Source organism: Globicephala melas, chromosome 10 (assembly GCF_963455315.2).
Source record: "Globicephala melas chromosome 10, mGloMel1.2, whole genome shotgun sequence".
Classification (NCBI taxonomy): domain Eukaryota; kingdom Metazoa; phylum Chordata; class Mammalia; order Artiodactyla; family Delphinidae; genus Globicephala; species Globicephala melas.
In genome coordinates, this window is record NC_083323.1 from 51,482,074 (window position 1) to 51,500,440 (window position 18,367).

The window sequence follows — 18,367 nt, forward strand, 5'->3', positions numbered from 1 at the left end:
ACGCTCCCTTTAGTTTTTATGTGTCTTAAGGCTGTCCTTTGCCACCGATTTATTGGGAAAACTCGTCTTCTGTCCTTTAGAATATCTCACATTCCAGATGTAGCTAATTGCTCATATAATGCCTTAACTCATTTATCTGTGCTCAGCATTTTCTATAGGTTGGTAGTTAGATCTAGAGTCTTAATAGAAGTTCACGTTTTCAACAAGAATGCTTTCTAGTTGATGCTGTCATGTACTTCTTATTGCTTCATTCACATCATGCCGCTGGGGTGTCTGGTTGCCTCACTTTAGGGATGCTGTTACTGTTTGATGGCTCATGTGGTATCAACTTGAGCCCATGCTATGAACCTTTTGTGGCTAAAACGTCCACTGATGATTGTTGCTTAAATCTGTTCCCTCAAAAATTGCGAAGTTTGGCTTCATAACTCTGTCCTTCCTTCTGAATTTACTGGCTGGAATTCCTCAGGAAATTCCCCTCACCAGCTGTTTGGTTATCTTGAAATAGAGTTTATTCAGGAAAGGCTGGATAAATGGTTTTCTCCCTTTATTTAGCAGCTTTTAGAGTAACTTCATTCCATTGTGATCAGGTCGAGTATCATACATAAATAGCGTATCTTTGCTTCAATACTTTCTAGTCATTCTTTTTGCTGAATTTGCCTGTTTGAGACCAGGGTGTCCCTCTAGGCATTTTTTTTTTTAAAGATGAGCTCATTGTTTCCTGCCTTGTAGTAATAAGAGACCCAGGCAAATTTAAGCTTTCCATTAAAACCCCATAATTAGTAGAACAAGGCTGTTTTTGATTTTTACTGTTCATTGAATGAATGCATGCATGAGTGACATTTCTATCTCGGCTCCATCTTTACCCTATGCTTTTTTTTTTTTTTTCAGGACAGTTTTCTTTGCCAATAGACAAAAGACAGCTGTATGAGTTTGATATCAAAGTTCCACTGTTGGTTCGAGGGCCTGGGATCAAACCAAATCAGACAAGCAAGGTAGGTTGCTGACAAGGTGATGTAGCATTTGCCTGAGGAAAGAAAGCTTTTCCTCCTAAGAGGAGGCTGATTCAATTTCTCCTCCTTTGAGGATGAAGGCTGATTGGCTTAAGATTTTTTGCAGTGTATTTGTAAGCCTTGCGAACAGTGATTCTTTTTTCTTTCTTTTTTTTTAATTGAAGTATAGTTGATATACAATATTCTATAAGCTACAGGGGTACAATATAGTGATTCACAGTTTTTAAAGGTCATACTCCATTTAGTTATTTTAAAATACTGGCTGCATTCCCGGTGTTGTACAACATAACCTTGTAGCTTATTTTATACCTAATGCTCTTAATCCCCTACTCCTGTATTGTTCCTCTCCCATCCCATCTCCCCACTGGTAACCACTAGTTCTCTGTATCTGTTCTCTGTATTTTGTTATGTTCAGTAGTTTGTTGTATTTGTTAGATTCCACATATAAGTGATATCATACAGTATTTGTCTTTCTCTGTCTGACATGTCTCACTTAGCATAACACCAGTAAACTGCTGGCCACCCACTGCTAGATGTATATGTATCGTATTAGCATGAAGAGCTTTTGTTTGTGTTTTGAGACTAGATTTTTACTTGGTCCTCGAGCCGTGACTCTCCACCAGGGTGCTCATCAAAACTACCTTCTGAAACTGAAAGGCTCAACATCTAGAAAGGTTGAGATTGACTCACTTGAACTGGAATAGAATCCCTGCCTCTGCTTTTTTTCTTAAGTTCACAATGATTCTGAGAGGCAGCCCAGTTTGGGGCCCATAGCCCGGGAGAGCAAAGCTCTTCAGGCTTTGTTGTGTGTGCACATCCCCTGGGGGCCTTGTTGAAATGCAGATTCTGATTCTGCATTCCAGCCTGCTCGCAGGTGTTCCCAGGTGATGTCTGCTGCCGGTCTGACCTCCCTCTGAGTATAAGGCTACAGAAAGGGTGTTGTCTGAGAATTTAGTCCCCCTCCCTGTGGGACTCTTCCTCACTAATGCCTTTCTACTTTACTGATTCTGTCTCCTAGTACTGTCATAAAGTACCACGTTCTTTTGTTACCATTTCCATTTGGTTTCAAACTGAGTTCCTAATACTGAGGTACTTCGTTCCTAGAGTTCATGGGCACCTTGATCCAGAACACTGGTCCAGTGTTGGGAGATAAGAATTGATAGGCTCTACCAGTTGTTTTCTCTTCCCTAATACCACAGTCTCAGTCCCAGCTCTGTGAGACAAAAGAAAATGAGCAAATGGATTCTTTTTTTTTTTTTTTTTTTGCGGTACGCGGGCCTCTCACTGTTGCGGCCTCTCCCGTTGCGGAGCACAGGCTCCAGACGCGCAGGCTCAACGGCCATGGCTCACGGGCCCAGCTGCTCCGCGGCATGTGGGATCTTCCCGGACCGGAGCACGAACCCATGTCCCCTGCATCGGCAAGCGGACTCTCAACCACTGTGCCACCTGGGAAGCCCAGCAAATGGATTCTTTAAGCTAAAATTGGAAAAATAGGTCAGAATTTCTGGGTATACTGGTGCTTGAGTTTAACTTGGGGGTGTAATGTTTACTCTGTTTAAACGTCTGTCATTCACTTATTTCCTTTCACAATGCTCTTGATGGAATTCTGTTAAAATTCTCTCGGAAACTTAAAAGGGCCTTCATAAGTGCCTTTTGAATTTTCTTTTTCTTTTAAGACCCACATTCCTAAAGGCAGTCACCTTCCACTACAAATTCATTACCCTCTAAACAGGCCTCTTCTGTCAACGGAGGTAGGCAAGTTTGGAAGACCATTCAGTCTTAAAAGTGTTTTCTTGATCTTGGTGTTGGGAGCTGGTTGAGGAGAGCACGTCTGCACCTGTGTGCATTTCTGAGGAGCAGGGCCACGTCTAACCGGTGTGGGGAAGGCGGCTGATGAGAACAGAACGACGTGTCAGCCAGCTGCCCATGGAACAGACTGTTCCTTTTTCCTTCAAGTTAACAGTGGCACTAAATGTTACAATCAGAAACTTCACTTTCTCTAAGCCATCTAAGTGAAACCAGGTCCTAGGAAGCCATTTCAACAATGATAACCGTTATTGAATGCTTAGGATGTGACAGGTGCTGTTCCAAGTGTATTACCTGTATCAACTCAGTTAACCTTCACAGCCTTATGAGATATGAATACTGTTATCCCCATTTTACAGATGAGGAAACTGAGGTATACAAGTTCAGCGATTTACCCAAGATGATGTAGCCAAAGAATATCAGAGCCCTGCACTTGAACTCGGGCAGTCTGGCTGCTATACACTTAACCAAAGTCCGTACACTCAAGCATCACACTACAGCTCAGACAACAGTATTTCTTAAGTATCGTCCTATGCCAGCGCAGTATACCAGGAGCCTTGGGGCCACAGCAAGAGCAGTTAGAGAAGATCAGTTCTTAACTCCCTGAGTCAGGGCGAGCCAGATACCTGAGCTTCCGTTGTCAGTGAAAGTCTCTGAGGCATTTGGGCAGAGACCCGGGTGTCAAGAGGATTGAGTCGTGCAAAGATCTGTGGGAGGGTATCCTGAGCAGCAGAACAGTGCATGTGAAGGGCACAGATAGGAGAATGAGCTTGGCCTGTTCAAGGGACAGAAGGTGGCAGTTGTCCCGAACTACTTTTACTTCCTACTTGGATCATCTCTCTCACCTCCTTGCCTTTGTACAGCTGGCTGCGCCTTCTGTGTGAATGCACCTCATGCCCCTTTCCCCTGGCTAAGTTCATTGTCCTTCGGGGCTTCGGTTTAGGGCTCCCCTAAATGAACGTCACTGTAGACCCCCGCCCCACATGGAGTGGGTGCCTTTCCCAGCTGGCCTCACACTTACCACACCCGACTGAGTTTGTCTTTTTAACTCTAGGAGTCCTTAGTTGAGAGGTATTACCTGAACTTAGAATACCCAGCTTTTAGTGGGAGTTTGGAGTTAGCACATGTAAAGCTATTATATATACAATGGATAAACAACAAGTTCCTTTTACTGTATAGCACAGGGAACTCTGCTCAGTATTCTGTAATAACCTAAATGGGAAAAGAATTTGAAAAAGAATAGATACACATATAACTGAATCACTTTGCTGTACACCTGAAACTAACACAACATTGTTAATCAACTATGCTCCAATATAAAAGAAAAATTTTTTTAAAGGTCCTATTATATAGCCTAGGGAACTATACTCAATATCCTATGATAAACCATAATGGAAAAGCATATTTAAAAAAAAAGAATGTATCTCTATATGTGTATAACTGAATCACTTTGCTCTACAGCAGAAATTAACACATTGTAAATCAACTGTAATTTAAAAAAAAAAAGAATACCCAGCCCTTAACATACAATGGGTGACATCCAAGTTGTGTGAATGGATATATTACCAAGGTCACACAGTAAGTGGCAAAACCAGGTCTGAAAATTAACCGTCTATTCTCAAAATCCATGTTTTTTTGGGAATTCCCTGGTGGTCCAGTGGTTAGGACTCTGCACTCTCACTGCTGAGGGCCTGGGTTCAATCCCTAGTTGGGGAACTAAGATCCCACAGCGGCGTGGCCAAAAAAAAACAACAACAAACAACCATGGTGTTTTACACTCTGTGCTGACATACGTGGTTTGAGAAGTATGAAGTGCCCTGCTTCTATCTAACACAGTGTGTCAGAGCTGGTGGGTGATTCATCGTGTGCTGGCAGCAGACTTTTCTTCGTGCAGGTTCTGTGTGAGGGCCACAGGGTGGTGAGTTGAGCATAATGAGCTGTGCTGGCAACAGCCTAGTAGCCAAAATAGGACATGTTTGACCAGTGGATCTGGCTTTGTGTTGGCTATTGGGGTGAGCCAGGGGCAGGTGGTATGGGTGGATGCCAAACATTGGCTGCTGAGGTCTTCTCCTCTGGCTATAAATTAATCTAGCTTTAGATTTGGTGGTAGAATTTCTTCAAACGGGCTTCAAGGAAGGAAAAGGTTAGTACGAAAATGGAAATGACATAGCATGATCCAGGGGAAATAAAACCGAACTGGGAGTCAGGAAGACCACCTACTGGCTTTTAAGACTTTGGACAGACTAAGCCTTGGTTTCCCCATGTGAAACTGGGAGGATGCTAAGGGCAAATTCTCAAGTGTAACTAGGTGATGCCCTGGCTTACTCCTTGTTAGGGAAGTGGGGCATGAGGGGCAAATCCAGATGAAGCAGCCCAAGATGTGTAGAGTTCTCTGCTTTCAGTGCTTTTCTTTTTTTTTAAACATCTTTATTGGAGTATAATTGCTTTACAGTGGTGTGTTAGTTTCTGCTTTATAACAAAGTGAATCAGTTATACATATACACTTATCTCCATATCTCTTCAATAGATGGATTTGGGGTGCTCTCTGGTGTGCTTTGAGTCTTTTTTTTGAAAGCCTTACGTGAATTCTTTAACATCAGGGCTTAAAAGTCTGTTTGAAAACCTGATATACCCTCCTGGGAGCCCTTATTCTTTTGGGTAATTCTGCAGTACTGTCCTTCTTCCAGAGCTAAAAAAATAAGCAGGTTCAAGGCATGATATCCCTCGATCTCATGCCCCACAGAGTTTTTTAGGGCCTTATATTTGATCAAAATGTATATATACTTTAATCCTAAGAATATTCCCAAACAAACTGTGAGGCTGTGATTCATGAAATAATTTACTTGGTCTTGTCAGAGCGTTTTCTGTTCCAGTCCTTAAATGCATCTTTATAGTCAGTGATAAAAGCAATAATACCATTTTAGGAACTCGAAATGCTAATGTTTCTAGATGTCATTAGGGCGATGGGCTCATAGTATCCATTCTAATCCTTGGCTGTATAAAAACCAGAGAGAGGTATAATTCTCTCTTGAATTCTTCACTCATACTTGTTATCTACTAGAAGTCTCCCATCTCCTGACATTGTATGCTAATTTTGAGACTCTACGTCTTAGTCAAACAAAACCCAGTAGGGAGAGAATTTGTCCATCATTTTTAGGGAGGATGTGATCATTGTAGATACCTGGGAAGAAAGAGTCCTGGTGGTGGCGTTTATGGTACTTGTGCCGAACTAGCGACTTGACTTGTCCTGAATCTTGCAGACCTTTCTCCTCCCCTCCCCCCACAGAGCAAACTGCCACTAGAGGGCGCTCCCACCCATTGCTGATGGCTCGAGGCAATTCCTGCTGAGACTGGCAGTCACTGTTTTATCTCTGTGGGTTTTATTATTTTGGTGCCTTGGACATGTTAATAATACCTGTGGGACTGACTTGACTTCATTCATGTTCTGGACATCACTGGAGATCTGTCAGTCACATTTTGGAGTCTTGTTGCCTTTATCTGATTCTGGAGGTGGTGTCTCTGCTTGTCTCTCCTTTCCTGCTATGGTCTCTTCCGTATTCATACTCACTCTTGTTTGCTGTATTCTAAGCCGCTCGAGAGTCTGCCTGGGGTACTTGGAACCGGGAAAGGTATCTCTAACACCGGGTCTTGTGTAATCCCTAGAGACATAGTTTTTGTGTTTTTTATCCTCAGCAACATATGGATTGCTTTTCCCGTGAGCTGCCTGCCACTGAAGGGTAATTTCCAACAGCTGCAGAGTTACACTGATTGGTTCAGAGCCAGGATATGTGTATCACTCTGCCCTCCAGGAGCCGTCCAGGAAACCTGGCTGCTACTGAACAGTGCTCTGAACAGTGCTTCTTGCCTTTCATGTCTGTACTTTGGTTTTGTTTTTAAATTAAAAGTAATAGGATTAGATTTTTTTTTCTAATCCCCATTTGGCTTCTCCTGAGATGATCTGAGTTTTCTCAACAGTTTTTGTTTTTTTTTTTTTTTGGCTGCATTGGGTCTTCGTTGTGGTGTGCATGCTTCTCATTGTGGTGGCTTCTCTTTGTTGCGGAGCATGGGTTCTAGGCAAGCAGGCTTCAGTAGTTGTGGCCCACGGGCTTAGTTGCTCCATCGCATGTGGGATCTTCCCGGACTGGGGCTTGAACACGTGTCCTCTACATTGGCAGGTGGATTCTTAACCGCTGCACCACCAGCGGAGTCCCTCTCAACAGTTTTGAAGACTGTTATTTATTTCCAGTAAACAACAGCTTTTCCAGTTACAGCCTGCTGACTTTGTGTCAGTTACTTCTCTTTCATTTCCTCATCTGTAAAATGGGGAAAATACTGCTTTCTAGGACTGTGGGGAGGATTAAATGAGGATAAGCATTAAGCACTGGCCCAGAATAGGTGCTCAGTGAACACTAGTTCCCTTCGTTTCCCTGGTGGATTGTCTCCATCACTCCAAGGCTTTTTCTAGCCTGTGACCACGTGACTTCTAGACTCTGCTACAAAAGTTCATGTGGTTCTTGAGCCAGAACATATATGGGATAGTCCAGATTGAGATGTTATAATTGTAAAATACCAGATTTCAAACACTTGGTTCAAAAATTTTTTTAAAGTAAAATCTCATCACTTTTTTGTATTGCTTACATGTTGAAATAGTAATATTTAAATATTTACAGTGAATTTCACCTCTTTTTTTTTTTTTTTACTTTAATGTGGTCACTAGACAATTTTAAATTACACGTATGACTCCTGTTCTATCCCTATTGGACTTTGGACTATGCTGGTTTAGGCCTGGTAGCGGTATTGTATACAGAAGAAAAATAGTCCAATAAATCAAGGAGATATGGCAAGGTATAAATGCTGGACAGTGTCTTTAATTTCTAGAACCTTTGTTTAAAAACATCCAAGTTTTGGGACTTCCCTGGTGGTGCAGTAGTTAAGAATCCGCCTGCCAATGCAGGGGACACAGGTTCAAGCCCTGGTCCAGGAAGATCCCACATGCCGCGGAGCAACTAAGCCCATGTGCAACAACTACTGAGCCTGTGCTCTAGAGCCCGTGAGCCACAACTACTGAAGCCCGTGTGCCACAATTACTGAAGCCCGTGCGCCTAGAGCCCATGCTCTGCAACAAGACAAGCCACCACAATGAGAAGCCTGTGCATTGCAACAAAGAGTAGCCCCCTCCGCAACTAGAGAAAAGCCCATGTGTAGCAACGAAGATCCAACGCAGCCAAAAATAAATAAATAAAATAAATTTATTTTAAAAAAAGGAAAATAATGGCTTCCCTGGTGGCGCAGTGGTTGAGAGTCCGCCTGCTGATGCAGGGAACACGGGTTTGTGCCCCGGTCCGGGAAGATCCCACATGCTGCGGAGAGGCTGGGACCGTGAGCCATGGCCGCTGAGCCTGCGCGTCCGGAGCCTGTGCTCCGCAACGGGAGAGGCCACAACAGTGAGAGGCCTGTGTACCGCAAAAAAAAAAAAGAAAGAAAAAGAAAGAAAGAAAAAAGGAAAATAAATTAAAAAAATAAAAACATCCAAGTTTTGTGCTCTTTAAGGAAACTTACTGATGCATTGTTGGGATGAGTTTCCTGCAGTCTTCAAAAACTACTGCAAACATTCCTTACCAGTGTTGTCACTTCAAAAAAAAGGCTAACATCCTCATTGGTGACAAGCATTCAACCTTTGAGCCTTTAAAAAACGTCAGGAGTCAATTTGAAGTCAAGTTTAGTGAACTAATAAGAATAATCAAGTTGGAAAACACTTTGTATAAAATAGCCCGACATTTTTCTCAGCGTTCATAACAGACTCAAGGCAATCCTAAAGGAATCTTGAAAAATGTTTTTATCGATGGTAACAGTATGGGTAGAATAAACATTAACTTCCCAGGAGCATGTATTATAAACTTTATAAGGCTTTATGTTTTGTATTTTAAATTATTACAGTTATATTTGAATATATGCAATAGGAAGTATGGGTTGTACAAAAGATAATAGTAAGTGCTGTTTGTCTCACAGGTGGGTTGCGGGGAAGAGAACTCTATTATAGATAGAAAAGGAAAATGGGACAAACTGTGTTCTAGATCAACTGACTGTTTCTTCTTTTTTCTCATAGCTGCTCGTTGCCAACATTGACTTGGGTCCTACTATTTTGGACATCGCTGGCTACAATCTGAATAAGACACAGATGGATGGGATGTCTTTCTTGCCCATTTTGGTGAGTATAAAGCCCTAAATCAGGCCTGAGCCAAGATTCTGAAATAAATTCCAGGTTATATAAGTAGACTTAAAATTTACATCTTAAAGCTGTTAAATTAGGGGAGCAGAGGATAGACTTTTTCTCTTATCTGTAGTGGGAAGGAGTTTTCTTAAAAAAAGACGGGACACACATGAACAGAGTTCTATATCCTCCCTTTTTCCCTTCTCCCCCAAAAGCCCCATCATAAAATTAAAACAGGTGACAAATTGGGAAAATATTTGCAACATATGTGAAAAAGGGTAATTAGTTTTAATAGATGAGTTCTTAAAAGCAAAGATTAATATCCCAGTATAAAAATGGGCAAAAGAAGTGAATAGTCAACTCCCAGAGGAATTAAAAATGGCCAAAGTCAGTGACAAAAAATTGCTTCAGTGCTGATCAAAGAAATGCTTAACGAAAGGAGGCCTCTATCTCCTGTAGAACTGGCAAAGATTAAAAAGATTAATACCCTGTATTTACAGAAGTTTGAGAAAATGAAAGCTACTCAGACTCTGTTCATTGAAGTGTAATCAGTATAAGCTATCAGTAGGCTAATTTAACAAGACCTATCACTGCAAAATACACGTCAAGCAGTCCCATCTGAGAATTTATTTTAAGAAAACAAAATTCATTCAAGAAATATTTGAGGGGGCTTCCCTGGTGGCTTAGTGGTTAAGAATCCGCCTGCCAGTGCAGGGGACACGGGTTCAAGCCCTAGTCCAGGAAGATCCCACATGCCACGGAGCAACTAAGCCCATGCGCCACAGCTACTGAGCCTGCACTCTAGAGCCCATGAGCCACAACTACTGAGCCCATGTGCCTAGAGCCCATGCTCTGCAGCAAGAGAAGCCAATGCAATGAGAAACCCGTGCACCACAACGAAGAGTAGCCCTTGCTTGCTGCAACTAGAGAAAGCCTGTGTGCAGCAACGAAGACCCAATGCAGCCAAAAATAAATAAATAAAAAGAAATTTTAAAAAAGGAAATATTTGAGTACGTAGTGCCTAGCACTGCCCAGAGCTAAGTATAAAAATTACATGTATTGGGGCTTCCCTGGTGGCGCAGTGGTTGAGAGTCCGCCTGCCGATGCAGGGGACACGGGTTTGTGCCCCGGTCTGGGAAGATCCCACATGCCGCGGAGCGGCTGGGCCCGTGAGCCATAGCCGCTGAGCCTGTGCGTCCGGAGCCTGTGCTCCGCAACGGGAGAGGCCACAACAGTGACAGGCCCGTGTACCGCAAAAAAAAAAAATTACATGTATTAATAGAAGAATATTGAAAACCTAAATATACAGTAGGGAATTGATCAAATTGTGGCACAATTAAACAATAGACTATTAAACCAACACTAAATGATGTAGGTATGTATACACTGACTTGGAAAGATGCCCACCACATTCTATAGGGAGAAAAAGTTTCAAAACAGCATCTTTCTCATTAAATATGTAGGTAAATATGTTTAAGCATAGAGAAGTTTGAAGGATCAGTACTCATTATAGATGACTCTTCCTCATTGATTTGTCTGAGTCTATCACAATTTATTATTAGGTAATATATGATTCATACAAGAGAATACCCATAACTCACATAAGTTATGAAACACAAGAAATACCCATGAACCCATCACCCCATTTAAGAACTGAAATATTCCCCATACTGATGCATCTTCCTATGGGCTCCTCCCCATTCCACCCCTTACCTGCCCATACAAATGAGCGCTTTTCTGAATTTTATGGTTGTTAATCTCTGGCTTTTATTTTTTAGTAATTATCGTGGATGTGTCCCTAAACAACATACCTGTCTTGGGGGGAAAAATACCTGTCTTGTTTTGCACTGTAAAAGTGATACTCTACCAGTTGTAATCAGGACTTTTTTCAATTCATCATTGTTTGCAAATCGATCCATATTGTTCACAGATGCCTAATATTCCATTGTGAGAAGGAATGCATCACTACTTAATCATGTTTTTTTGTCAGTGTACATTTGTGATGTTCCCAGTTTTGTTCTAGGAACATTGCTTCTATAGCATTCTCATACATGTTTCCCAGTGAGCATGTGTATATGCACCAAGGTTACAGGAACCTCACACGTTCATTCCTACAAATATTACCGAGTTATTGTACAAAATCGTCATCAGTTTACATTCCCACCAGTAACTTAGGAGAATTCCCTTTGCTCTATATGAAACTGTCCAACTACTTAATTTTTGCCAATCTAGGGGGTGAAAAAGATCAAAATTATATTTGGTTCTACTGTGCATTTCTTTATTAATGAGGTGAATCATTTTTTTAACAGCTTAATTCACTTACTATACAATTCAGAAGTTTAAAATTTACAGTTATTCAGAGTTGTACAGCCACACCATAATCTTAATTTTAGAACAGTTTCATCACCCCAAAAAGAAACCCCCAAATACATTAGCAGTCACTCCCCCATTGCTCCCTCCCCCAGCACCGGGCAGGCACTAATCTACTTTCTGTCTCTATAGATTTGTCTACTGTGGACATTTTCTAGAAATAGAATCACACAGTATGTGGTCTCTTGTGATTGGCTGAAAAGGATCATCCCCATTGTAACATGTATCAGTACTTTTCTTTTTATTACTGAATAATATTCCATTGTGTGGATGTGTCACATTTATCCACCCATCAGTTGACAGACATTTGGGTTGTTTCCCGTTTTTGACTATAGTGAATAATACTGCTGTGAACATTTGTGTATAAATTTGGGGGCAAACGAATGTTTTCCATTCTCCTGAGTGTATCCCTAAGAGTAGGATTGCTAGGTCACGTGGTGATTTTATGTTTAACCTTTGGAGGAACTGCCAGGCTTGTTTCTAAAGTGATTGCACCGTTTTATATATTCCCACCAGCAGTGTAAAAGGGTTCCAGTTTCTCCACGTCCTTGCCAGCACTTGCTGTTCCAGTCTTTCTATTATGTCTTAGTGGGTGTGAGTGGTACTCACTGTGGTTCTGATTTACATTTCCCTAATGACTAATCATGTGGAATATCTTGTCATATGTTTATTGGACATTTGTATGTCTTCTTTGGAGACAGGTCTATTCACATCCTTTACCCATTTTCTGAAATTGGGTTTTTGATCAGTGAATCATCTTTCATTATGCCTTTTGTGTTTCTTCCCTTGTGAAATGCCTCTTTTTGCCCATTATATTCTTGCTGTTTGTTGTCTTTTCCCTACATTAAGGTATGAGAACACAGGAGTTGAATGTGTAAATCATCTCAGTTTATGGTTAGTGTTCTTTGTGTCTTGTTTATAAAAATGCTTCTGAACCTTGAGGTCAGAAAACAATGCTCCCAAATTCTCTTCTGAAAGGTTTGTAGTTCTGCCTCTACATTCAAGTCCTTGATGTATCTAGAATTGGTTTTCTTCCGTGGTAGGAGTCAGGGATCCAGTTTCATTTTTTTCTCTGTAAATACTCAGCTGTCTTTTCTATTCTACAGATCTGTCTCTCCCTGAACCAGTATCTTTTTATCTTGTTATAAAGCTGTATAATTAAATTTTTGCGTGGGCACACCTGTCTCATTGTTCTCAGGGGTATCCTAAGAGGCGGTTCCCTCTCTTCCCTATAAACTTTAAAAACAGCTTTTCAGATGGCCTAGAAAATCATTTTGGGCTTCGGCTGGAATTACAAGGAATCTATGGATCAGATAGAGGGAAATTTACATTTCTTAACTCTTCCCATACAAATCTTAACCTGTATACCTTATTTATTTCTAATTAGGAAAAAAAAGCCTTCACTACAGGGCTGAAATCATTATGTTATTTCATAGTTAATTTCTCTGCAAAGTTTTGGAAATGGCTCTTTGCCTTGTTTTGTTTTGGACGTTGGTCCAGTGAAACCTCTGATGTATTAGGGCTGCAGAGCAGTTTGTGGCTGTTATACCTCTAGCTCTGCCCTAATACGGCAGCTACTAGCCACGTGAGACTATTTAAATTAACTAGAATAAAATGAAAACTTCAGTTGCTCAGTGGCACTAGCCACGTATCAGTTGCTCAGAAGCCATTGTATTGGGCGACAGTTATAGAACATTTCAGTCAGCAAGTTCTGCTGGATAGGGCTGCTATAGACCAGGGGATTGGCAAACCCCTGTGGGCCAAGTCGAGCCCACCCCCAGTTTTTGTAGATGAAGGTGTATCAGAACACAGCCATGCTCCTCCAGGTATGTATTGATTGGCCTACTTTCCTGCTACAACAGCGGAATTGAATAGTTGCAACAGAGACTATAAAGCCACAGACCTGACCCCTCCTGACCATCAGTCTTAAACTTGGTGGCACGTTAGTGTCACCTGGGAAACTAAAATACTAACACCTGGGTCCCAGCCCCGGTGAGCTTGATTAATTGGCCCAAGATGTGACCTGGCCCTTGGGATTTTCACGTCTCCCCCAGTGGTTTTAATTTGCAGCCCAGTTAGAGGCCTCTGCTCTAGATCTCCCAGGCACTCTTTTTACCCCTACATACTTTGACATTTAAGTGTGGGGTTTTGAGGTCCACTCAGATCTGACAGATAAGCTTTTCCCTTGACTCCCAGCTTCTGTGGCTCGGGGTTGGCAGAATGGTTCCTTACAGGGGAGTGGCAGCCTCTGAAGTCTCCTGTGACTTACGGTTTCTGAGACCTTCATCGGCACAGGATTATCCGGTTTCATCGTAGAATAGTGATTAGGAAATACGTTCTTCTGCGGCCTTGTGCAGGCCATCACCCATTCCCCACTGTGCTCACCAGGCTAAATAGGTCCACTCCGGTCCTTAGAAGAGTGGTGCTCAAACTAGCATTCATCAGCAGTGCCTGTGGGGCTGGTTCAAACGCAGATTACTCCCCACCCCCAGGGGCAATTAAGAATTTGTGTTTGTAACACATTCCCAGCAGACGCTGATCCTGCTGGGGGCACATTTTGAGCACGTTGTTTTGGAGCAGTGTTTCTCGAATTTCACAGTGCATACGAGTCACCAGAGGATTTTATTAAAACGCAGACTCTGGCTCCTTAAGGCTACAGTAGGGCCTAAGGTGGTGCATTTCTAACAAGCCCCCAGGTGTTGCTGATAGACCACAAACCAGACTTTGACTACTAAGGCTGTAGACCATTTTAAGAGCCCCTTCTAACCTGGCCTCCCCATGCCTGTCTTCCCTCCATCTCCAGATTCTGCGGCTGCTGGGCTGACTTTTCTAAAGCACAGCCTTAACTGTGTTACTTCCCTGCTCAAACCCCCTTCCCCACCCCTCCTTCCCATCACCTGCTGTTCTTTGTAGAACAAGTGGGCAGCCTGCTATCAGGACCTTTTTCTGTTTGGTACCAGCCTGCCTCTCCACCTGCTTCCTTGTCTGAAAGCTGGATATCAGGAACCCGTACCACCAGGTGTTCTGCTTCCATCCTGTGCTCATGTTGTTCTTTTGATCCCAAACTCCCTCTTACTCCTAGATCCTTCCTCCTTTCACCATCTGTGTACGTCTTAAGCCTTCCCATTGCAAATGCTGCTGCTTCTTTCCTTCTGCTCCACTGATGTGCAGCAAAAAGTAAATGAGTTTATACATGTATGGTATCTTCATTCTGACCATCAAGAAGTACTTCAACCCTAATACAGTCCTTAGCACACCAGCCCTGTTGAATTTCTCAGTATGAGCTTAGAAGAGCCCTTACAGGGTTTGCAGACAGTATTGTTTATTCTGATCTGAACCTTCAGCACCTTGCCCTGTGACTTTGATTCTTGTTTAGCTCCTGACCTGCTTCACAGAAGTAGTCTTGGGAGATAACTATTAAATGCTCAAAGCAATTTACATCACTTGTGAGGACTCTATAAATACCAAACATGATATTCGGTAGCCTTCAAATGCCTCTGTTTTAGTCATTCCCTTCAGTTACTGAACGAACAGTCCAATCTGTTTTGACTCCCAAGTCCCCTGTCGCAGTAGAATGAATTAACACTATTAATGAATGACATCTTTATCACAGTCTACATGCCTCACAGAAACCACTTTTGCTCTTCCTTCTAGAAAGGAGCTAGTAATCTGACTTGGCGATCGGATGTCCTGGTGGAATATCAAGGAGAAGGCCGTAACGTCACTGACCCAACGTGTCCTTCCCTGAGTCCTGGAGTGTCCGTGAGTGTAGCCCGGGTTGGCTTAGTAGCTTTCTCACTGACGGCACAGTATGGCGTTGGTTTAGATGTGCCAAGTGCTGAAACTCTTCATCTGAGTCCTCCTCCTGTCACTTTGTTACTTGACTCTGGGAGATCAGGAGATAGAGGTAAAAATAATCCTGAAAAATGATGCTTCCCGCCTGTTGTCAGAAGGCGCACTTCGAATTCTTCCAGTTTTCGGAACAAGTTCACGTATCTGCTTATCTTCTTACCTTATCAGTACCCCCTCCTCTTTTTCCTCCCTTCCCAGTCGCGGTACCGTGTTTCATTAGGGATGTTATCAGTGGCATCCAACAGAGAGACGGGGTTTCCACCTGTAACCATGCCATGGCAAGTGTCTTGATTTGGTGGCAGCCAGCTGGTCGTTCAGGTGGTAACAGTGACATTAGCCCCTCTTTAGAGAATGGGAAATAGGAGAGTCAACTCCAAATGGAAGCCGAACACCAGAGTGTTACAATATAGTGAAGAACCAACCAAAAGATAGTGTGGAAGATAGGATGGAATAAGAGCTAAGTCCTAGGGCTTCCCTGGTGGCGCAGTGGTTGAGAGTCCGCCTGCCGATGCAGGGGACACGGGTTCGTGCCCCGGTCTGGGAAGATCCCACATGCCGTGGAGCAGCTGGGCCCGTGAGCCATGGCCGCTGAGCCGTGAGCCATGGCCGCTGAGCCTGCGCATCCGCAACGGGAGAGGCCACAACAGTGAGAGGCCTGAGTACTGCAAAAAAAAAAAAAAAAAAAAAAAAGCTAAGTCCTATTTGGTGATAAGAGCACTCATAAACAACTTACTTACAGATCTTTCCACAAAGCTCATTTTAGCCTTTTTCTCCAACCCTTTAGGATGAAAGATCCTAGTGTACCTTCGTACTGACTCATCCGTGTATTGATTTCTTCTCCTTACCAACCCATACGTTTTACAGGTGTTCATTACAGCTAATTCTTGTCAGGAGAATAGCAGGCAGGGATGGCAACAGTCTACAAACGAAACAGCCACACCCCATGTTCCTTAATCCAGTCAGCCCTCAGTAAGGAACAAAGCCTCATATCTACTTTTGATTTACTTCTCTGTGAAAGGTTTCCTCACTTCTGTCCAGTTGTATGTCTGGCTTGAGCCAACTGGGCCCCCGTGGTAAAGCAAGTCGCATTCATTACTATAGGCGAATGCTCTTCAGTTAACTTTTTAAATGTCCCTACAGCAATGTTTCCCAGACTGTGTGTGTGAAGATGCATATAACAACACGTATGCCTGTGTGAGGACCATGTCAGAAATGTGGAATTTACAGTATTGCGAGTTTGATGACCAGGAGGTAAGAGGGCCTGCTGCCTCCCCCACCCCTTGTGTCTACTGCCAGTGCTTTGTTGGCTGAACTTCGTGGCAGAAGAACAATTCCAAGGATGCTTCCTGGGGAGGATGGGTTTCTTATCTGTACTTGACCTTGGGTTCCCATCAGTTAAGGAAATAGGATTGCACAAGGCCATACTTGACTTCTCTAACTCACCTTGCTGGGTGGGGTTTTCTCCACTCCCACCGTCACCCACACGTACACCCACACGCAGTTCACTTTTTTAGGATGCTACATGCCTGGTCTGTTTGCTTCCCTGATAGTTTGGGGTGAAGGTAAGATGCCTCAACTTCTATGGAGATGAAAGGAGCTGGGGCCTCTCTTAGAAAGTTTCTTGGCAACCAGCTTGGTTCAGACCCTTCTGTCACCACCACAGTGTAGTCCAGTGCTGATCAAATAGATTAGCAGGTTAAAGGCAGCATCCTTGGAGGAAGGTGGCTTTTAGCCAGCCGGGATCAGCCTGGATTATCTGAAGGATCACACTGACTGCCGTCCCGTGTGGTTTCTCACTGTTTATCAGCGAGCGCGCACCTACCCCATCTGGCAGCCCGCATCTTGCCATATGGAGCCGGTGCTCATCGTGTTTCTCAGAAATTGACTCGCTCACTATTTATTTGTAGCTTCTGAGCACTTCGGACAACAAGCAAAAGAGCTTCCCTCAAACTCGGTTCCTTCTGCTTTAAAAGTGATAGTCCGAGGGCAGCTACTTGAAGCCTTTATAGGCAAAATTTATCTACAGTATACATCTTCTTAGCCTATCACTAACTCCAGTTTGGAGAACAAAGTACAGATTAGGGGGAAATAGTGATATTAGACGTGTCTAATTTTAGAAATAATATTGTATCTTTCCTCAATTGGTGTTATTTATCCAAAACTGCTTTTTAAAATAGGAAAACTTAACATTTTTATAACACAGGTTAGAGGACTTTAGTATCTGTTCTCATTTGAATCTTCTCAATTGTAAGGCAAAGATAAACTTCAAATGTCAGCTCTCACTCAGTAACCTCATTACTAAGTATAGTTTCTGAGCCCTTGCCATTTGAGGGTCCTGCCTTCCGTTCTCTCCTTTAATTACAGAAGGTAATAAGCTTCTTCCTCTTTCCCCTCCTGACTGCCTGAAGGCACAGGGATCCTGGAGGCCCCTTTCCAGCATGTGGGCCACAGACCCAAAGCAGTTCAACCCCCAGAACAGATGCTCCATTGTCTCCTCTATACCCTTGGGCTTTTTGAGAACCTTGAGACCCGATGATATTCTCCTGGGCCTTGGTCTTTAATCTGCCTCCTTCATTCCCATTTAGAAGTAACTCACATGAGTATTTCTTCAAATGTAACCCTTGCTTTTTTCTTGCCTCCATCTTTTCATTTCCTGTAGGTGTTTGTAGAAGTCTATAACCTGACTGCAGACCCACACCAAATCAATAACATTGCTAAAAGTATAGACCCAGAGCTTTTAGGAAAGATGAACTATCGGCTAATGATGTTACAGTCCTGTTCTGGACCAACCTGCCGCACTCCAGGGATCTTTGACCCCGGGTAAGTTTGCATCCTCCTCAGAAACTTTGTTCCGTGGTCTCGAGCAGTCCTGCCATTCTTAAAGGCACAGGGAGCCTGATGGGTCCTCCTTGCTCTGAGCTGAGCTGTTTCTCTCTGTTCTGCATTACAAGGGGAATACTGCGTCCCAGCGCAGCAGCCAGTTGTGCTGGGAAAACGAGCTGCTCTCCACAGCCAGTTGGTGCTATAGCTGGAGGCGCAGCCCTGCCCATACCACGCGGGGCTCTTCTTCCTCCCTGCGATTCTTGTCATGGTACCACTTGATTGCACTGGTGACATG

The 18,367-nt window shown here is 43.1% G+C and overlaps 1 protein-coding gene and 1 non-coding gene across 3 annotated transcripts in view; both read left to right on the forward strand.

Annotated features, from left to right (window-relative positions):
* GNS (glucosamine (N-acetyl)-6-sulfatase) overlaps window positions 1–18,367 on the forward strand; it is a 52,563-nt gene that overhangs the window by 22,453 nt on the left and 11,743 nt on the right. For both annotated transcript variants that reach the window (XM_030866391.2, XM_060305828.1), the window contains exons 9-13: window positions 889–992; window positions 8,923–9,024; window positions 15,052–15,159; window positions 16,390–16,500; window positions 17,909–18,069. In XM_030866391.2, the coding sequence (XP_030722251.1) occupies window positions 889–992; window positions 8,923–9,024; window positions 15,052–15,159; window positions 16,390–16,500; window positions 17,909–18,069 (586 nt within the window). The remainder of the gene's footprint in view (window positions 1–888; window positions 993–8,922; window positions 9,025–15,051; window positions 15,160–16,389; window positions 16,501–17,908; window positions 18,070–18,367) is intronic.
* TRNAE-CUC (transfer RNA glutamic acid (anticodon CUC)) lies at window positions 4,460–4,532 on the forward strand. The gene has a single exon. It is a non-coding gene; the product is annotated as a tRNA-Glu (tRNA).